Source organism: Humulus lupulus, chromosome 1 (genome assembly GCF_963169125.1).
Source record: "Humulus lupulus chromosome 1, drHumLupu1.1, whole genome shotgun sequence".
NCBI classification, from domain to species: Eukaryota; Viridiplantae; Streptophyta; class Magnoliopsida; order Rosales; family Cannabaceae; genus Humulus; species Humulus lupulus.
Genome location: NC_084793.1, coordinates 296,099,346 through 296,105,416, shown reverse-complemented (window position 1 = coordinate 296,105,416; position 6,071 = coordinate 296,099,346). Strand labels below are relative to the sequence as shown.

Genomic DNA, 6,071 nt, shown 5'->3' with positions numbered 1-6,071 from the left:
AACACTTGATGTTCGTTACATTCCTTCTCATCTCCAACTTGCAGATTTGCTCACTAAACCATTGCAGATTGCTCAGTTTCAGAATTTTCATTCCAAGTTGAACTTAAAGTTCCTCTGTGTCACTTGAGGGAGGGTGTTAGCTTATAGTTAGCTATATTAACATTAATAACCAATTGTATTAGTTGTTCTATTTGGCTGTTATAACAACTTATTTGTCTGTTAATGGTTTTGTAACTACCATTTCTTGAATTGATTATCTATTATCATATAAATAAGCCAAGTCTATGCTATTGAGGGTAAAACTTGTCATTTTCTCACAAACTCTACTTTCACGATTCTAGTCTCTTTTCACATTTCTCTTTGCTCTGTTCTAACAATTTGATGTCCAATAAATAATGTCAAAACTCTCAAGATCCAAACTAATAATACAAAATAAAGGTATAAAACTAAATTAATAAAGATGAACAAACCATATTTAACAACAGTACTTTATACTATTACCAAACAACAACAATAGTAACAACAAGAGTTTTTCAATCCAAAAGTAAAGTAATAAATCACACATACATAAAAGTGATAATAATAATAATCCCAAATTGGTAATTATACAAACAAGAGCTAGTTGATCAAGCTAAGCTTTATTAATTTTGGTTTTATCGATCAACTTGATGAAGCACTTATTATTATTATAATTAAGCATCTTTTGCATTGGATTGTCGGAGCCTCCTTTCGTCTGACAGTAGCTTTGCAAACCTGTAATACAACCATACATATATATATATGATCATTATATAAAATTAAGTCAAAAAAGTATATACTTTAATCAGAATAGAACTAGAACAATCTATATAAAGTGGACGAGACCTTTTAAAGTGAATAGAGTAATATTAAAATAATAATAAAAAATATATATAAAGATGGGACCACATTATATATCATGAGGAATTAATTAAACCTTTTGAGTTCATCCTCGTTGGTAGTGGTGGAGTTTTTGACTGGTTCGTAAAGACCGGTGGCCAAGTTAATGCGTGAAAGTGGTTTTTTGAGTAGTTTCTTGCCCACTTCCACTAGATTGTTCAAGTTTGATTTTGTTGCTATGTCCACCGAGGAAAGATTCCCTTTCAGTGTGTCATCCTATACACACACATACATACATAAATATATTTTCTACTATTAATAACTTATATATCATCTTCAACACATGATAAATCCAACGACAATACATATATTTTATATATATATATATATTACGAGCAAATCTATTTACTTTTAGATATTCAAACAACAGATGATGAATATTGTATATAAGTTTAAAAAACATTGGAATGTTTCGAGAGCTATGCCCCACAACTCTACCATTATTGGTGAATGAGACATATATATATATATATATATATAGAGAGAGAGAGAGAGAGAGAGAGAGAGATCTAGCTAACTAGCTACTGTTTTACCTACAAATCTGCCTAACTCTAAAATCCATATATAGATAATAGAGTTGCTTTCTAGCTAATATTGTTGATTATTAAGACAAAATTATATTTTGGTTTTGAAAATAAAGATATAGTAATATATTAAAGTATAAACTTACATCAATTCGGAGATGGTTACCATCAGAACCTAAGGCATTGAAAAACACACAGTTGTGGTAATTAACCATATCAACACTTGCTTCAGAGAAAACATCAATAATAGGAGTTGATCCATTGTAATATATCCATGATAAAGGTCCCCACGTGGCAGAAAGTTTAGCATTGTACTTCTGTTCAGTCTTGTTCGAACCCGTTCCCAATGAGATCACCAAAAAACGAGTGTAATCCAATGGCTTAGTATTCGACTCGAAACTCGAATTTTTTTTCGCGATTTCTTTAGTTATTTCACTGATAGCAACGAAAGACTGAAAAATAATAATAATAATCATCACAGAAAATAACAATATATATATACGCTATTCAAATAAGGTAAGTGGCTAGTTTAATATATTAATTAATAATGTTGATTTATTATATTACCGGATTATTAACAGCCACACCACCATCAATGAGATGAAATTCTTCAGTCTTTCCATCCTTGTCTTGGTTAGTGAAATAGTGAGAAGGAAGGTATGTTGGAGCTGCTGACGTCGCTATAGCAATGTCTGCCAGGCGAGCATCCATGGCTGAACTCGCCGGGGCCTGCATAAGGACATATAGTCAATTCATATAATAAGTTTTCATATGTGTTATATTATTTATATATATTATATATATATATATATCAATATTACCTGATAAGAGGAAAATATAGTAGGTTGGAGCTTCTTGATGTCGAAAGCAGGAATGACTATGTTAGTCAAAGTTTCATGCAACCTCGTCGTCCCCAACAGTTTCTGGACCAGATTATGAAGATATTTTCCATCATATTTTGGTCCCGTTGCATCTTGCACCGATCCAAGAATTGAACCAAATATGCCCCTGGATTTATTTATAATAATTTAGCAACAAATTAAATAATAATAATGTGCAAAAGATATGATCCGAAGTTATATATTTATACTTTGACTGAGGGAAAATTTTTGGAGAGTGCTCGAGGTAAAAAGGGACAATCTGTTTAGCGGAATACAAAGGGCGGTTTTGGGTATTGGGAGCTGATAGCATGGTTGTAATAAGACCTCCTGTGCTTGTACCCGACATCACATCGAAGTAATCTGCAAGACGTGCCTCTGGGCCATCTAGTGCCTTAACATATATATCATTAGAAATATATTGTATTAGTGCATTGTTTGATTATGCATATATAATAATAAATAATGAGAAAGTAAATTAAAGAAAAGGTGGCCTCGATCGATCAATTACTTGAAGTTGAGATTCAAGGTAATCAAGAATGACAGCAGGGATGATTCCTCTAATTCCCCCTCCATCGAGACTGAGAATTGTGATGAGTCTTCCATACTTTGGAGGTTCAACGGTTGAGGATGATGATGTTGCTGTGGCCATTTGAGTTTCTGTTGATGAATTTGGAAAACGATCGATAGGAGTAAAGGGATTTTACGTTGTAGTGATGATATTACTGCAAGAGAAGCTTTTGGGTTGTGATGAGATACCACATCAAGTGTTACTCCTATTTATAGGCTTAAGTTGTGTTAGATATATTAAGCTCTTTTTTTTTGTATATTGAAAAAAATAAGTCTTTGGTGCAATTATAAGTGTGCTCAATTAATTCTTTATGTCGTAGTTATCTATCTAGTCAAGTGTTTCGTTGAATTATTGAATATGCTGCTATAACAGGCGATCACAAAATGAATAATAAAATCTTACGCACGTTTTGTATTACATTAATTACACGTCATGTGTATGGTTCAAAGAAAAAATATACATCATTTGTAGCATTACTACTCTATCTAGATTCTTACTTATCCCCTTTAATTATTTAAACTATTATTTAACTTCCTAATTTTTTTACATGTAAATATGAATTTGTTTCGCTTATTATTAAAACTTTCCATGTATAGTTAAACATTTTTTTTTCCAATACGTAAAAGTCGTTTTTGACTGTCAAAAAATTATTTTAAGCTTCAATTAATGTGGTGCACATGCATATTATTAATTATATATATATAGACACACACACTACGTTTTACATTGGTTACAACTAAAATTCACATGGGTTAAACCGATCAATGAGATGTAGCGACTTATAATACTATACGTACGTCATTATTTTATTTATTTAAATATATCCTAATTAAAGTCATATTTCATAAAATTGTTAAATTAATATAATTAATGAGAATCTTTGATTTTTCTTAAAAATAAATGTAATATTCATTAATTGATAAATCAGACATAATCAATTATAAAAAGATAATGTTCATAGATCTAAATCAACCAAAATAAGTTTTTTTGAATTTCTACTTCCATAAGTATGACAATTCCTTTTTACAAGGCTTCACTCTAAGGTTTTACTTTAAGTCTTACCGGTGGGGTTCTCAGTATTTCTCGACCTGTGAACAGTTTTCGACGCGATTTTTTTTATGACTGTGTATATTGTAGCTATTTAGAGCATTCTGCAAATTTTCAGAAAATTCTGAATAGTTTACAGTACCAAAAACTAGGTTCAAACATATTGTTTTCCACGCGCATAAAAAAAAGTAGTCACTCGTGCAACAACATGTTTGAACTTAGTTTTCGGTACTGTACTATTCATAATTTTCTGAAAATTTGCAGGATGCTCTAAATACCTACAATATATACGGTCATAAAAAAAATCACGCCAAAAATTGTTCATGGGTCGAGAACACTGAGAGCCCCTCCAGTAGAGCTTAAAGTGAAGCCCTTATTGGAGAATTCCTCTATATATCTAATAATATATATATATATATATCTTCAATATAAAAAGTGTGTAGATAATGGAAATTATTGATTTTAACAGTGTCATTCGTTAACTTTAATTGAATATTCCAAATACTTTTAAAACCAATTAAAAATAAATATTTATTAATTATATTAATATAAATTCAAATGTTATAAAATATCATTATTAAATTCAAATATTATAAAATATTATTAGATATTATAAATTTAAAATATTATAAAATATCATTATTAAATTCAAATATTATAAAATATTATTAGATATTATAAATTAAAAAATGTTATAAAATATCATTATTATAATAATATTTAATACTAGACTATATATTAATTATAACCATATAAATTCAAATGTTATAAAATATTATTATTATTATAATAATAATATATATCATATAATATTTAATCTAAATTTTAAAAAAAATTTCCTAGAATAAATATTTAATAATTATATTAATATAAATTAAAATATTATTATAATAATATTTAATAAAAAACTAGATATATAATAAATATATTAATATAAATTCACATGTTATAAATTATTATTATTACAATAATATATAATACATAATGAATACATTATATATAAGTATAGTTTGTGTACAAATAATATGACTGTGTAACTAAATAAGAAATTATAATAATATTTATTTTCTATCAAAAATAGAGAAGTTTATAATTTGAATAATATTATAAATATTTTGTATTAAATAAGGTAGTTTGTGATCTAAAAGGTTATTGTATTATTTAAAAAATAGATAAACAATGTTTCGGTTTAATTTTTCCTTTAATATGTTTATGTCACTCTTTTATATATATAATATTGTTTATTTATATAAATTTTAAATTATAATAATAAATACTTAATAAATTTTATGAATAAATATATATTACACGTTGATTGCACCTAGTATATATAATACGCCGCTATAGCTCCTAAACAAAATCACAAGAACAAGAATTATTACAACTATTATTATAATTCTTATTACAAGTTTAATTAAAACTTACATATGCCTCAGAAGTACATAACTAGAGATAGTTAATTAAATTTGAACCATCGAGAACAAGAATCTAATCGGATATAAAGTGAAAATTCTGCCCGGTTCACATTTTTATAAACTTATTTATTTATTATTAATATCATTTTCCGTTCGGAGATTCTTTTTGTCAATTTTATAACAATTAATTATCCGCGTACAGTATAAACTACTATTCCCACTATATAAATATATATATATATTTAAATTTATTGTTAATAATAAATAAGTTCTAAATCGTGAAATATTTCGATAATGTCGTAGGCTTTCCATTTAATAATGGCAGGATCAGTAGTGTACTACATCAATTAATGCACAATCATGCATTAATTAATATTGGAAGAAAACATATATAGGACAAAGTTTTGGTAGATTTGAATTTGGATCTTCACTTTGTAAAAAGATATATAATAATAATAATAATATTACGCTATATATGTTTATGACCGCCATTAACTAATTATAAAGATGATTTACACTATATAATTTATGTAATAAGAATCATGCTAAACTTTTACACTCTATATTTATTGAAGCATGCAACTTATTCACTATTAAACCATTATATATAAAATTGAGTATCTAATACTTTAAAACATTAAGTATGTTAGTTAAACCACTACAAAAAAAAATGTTGTTTTTACCAAGAACATTATATCGAGAACATGTTCTCGGTATA

General features: G+C 27.3%; 1 protein-coding gene across 1 annotated transcript; it reads right to left on the bottom strand.

The window, feature by feature from the left end:
- Positions 1 to 474: 474 nt before the first annotated feature.
- LOC133810757 (patatin-like protein 3) lies at positions 475 to 3,084 on the bottom strand. Its single transcript, XM_062246080.1, has 7 exons — positions 2,832 to 3,084; positions 2,533 to 2,714; positions 2,264 to 2,450; positions 2,010 to 2,171; positions 1,589 to 1,894; positions 956 to 1,134; positions 475 to 753 (listed from the first exon to the last, which is right to left on the bottom strand). Exons 1-7 carry the CDS (start codon positions 2,970 to 2,972, stop codon positions 693 to 695), a joined length of 1,218 nt encoding a protein of 405 aa, XP_062102064.1. The 5' UTR covers positions 2,973 to 3,084; the 3' UTR covers positions 475 to 692.
- Positions 3,085 to 6,071: the final 2,987 nt, after the last annotated feature.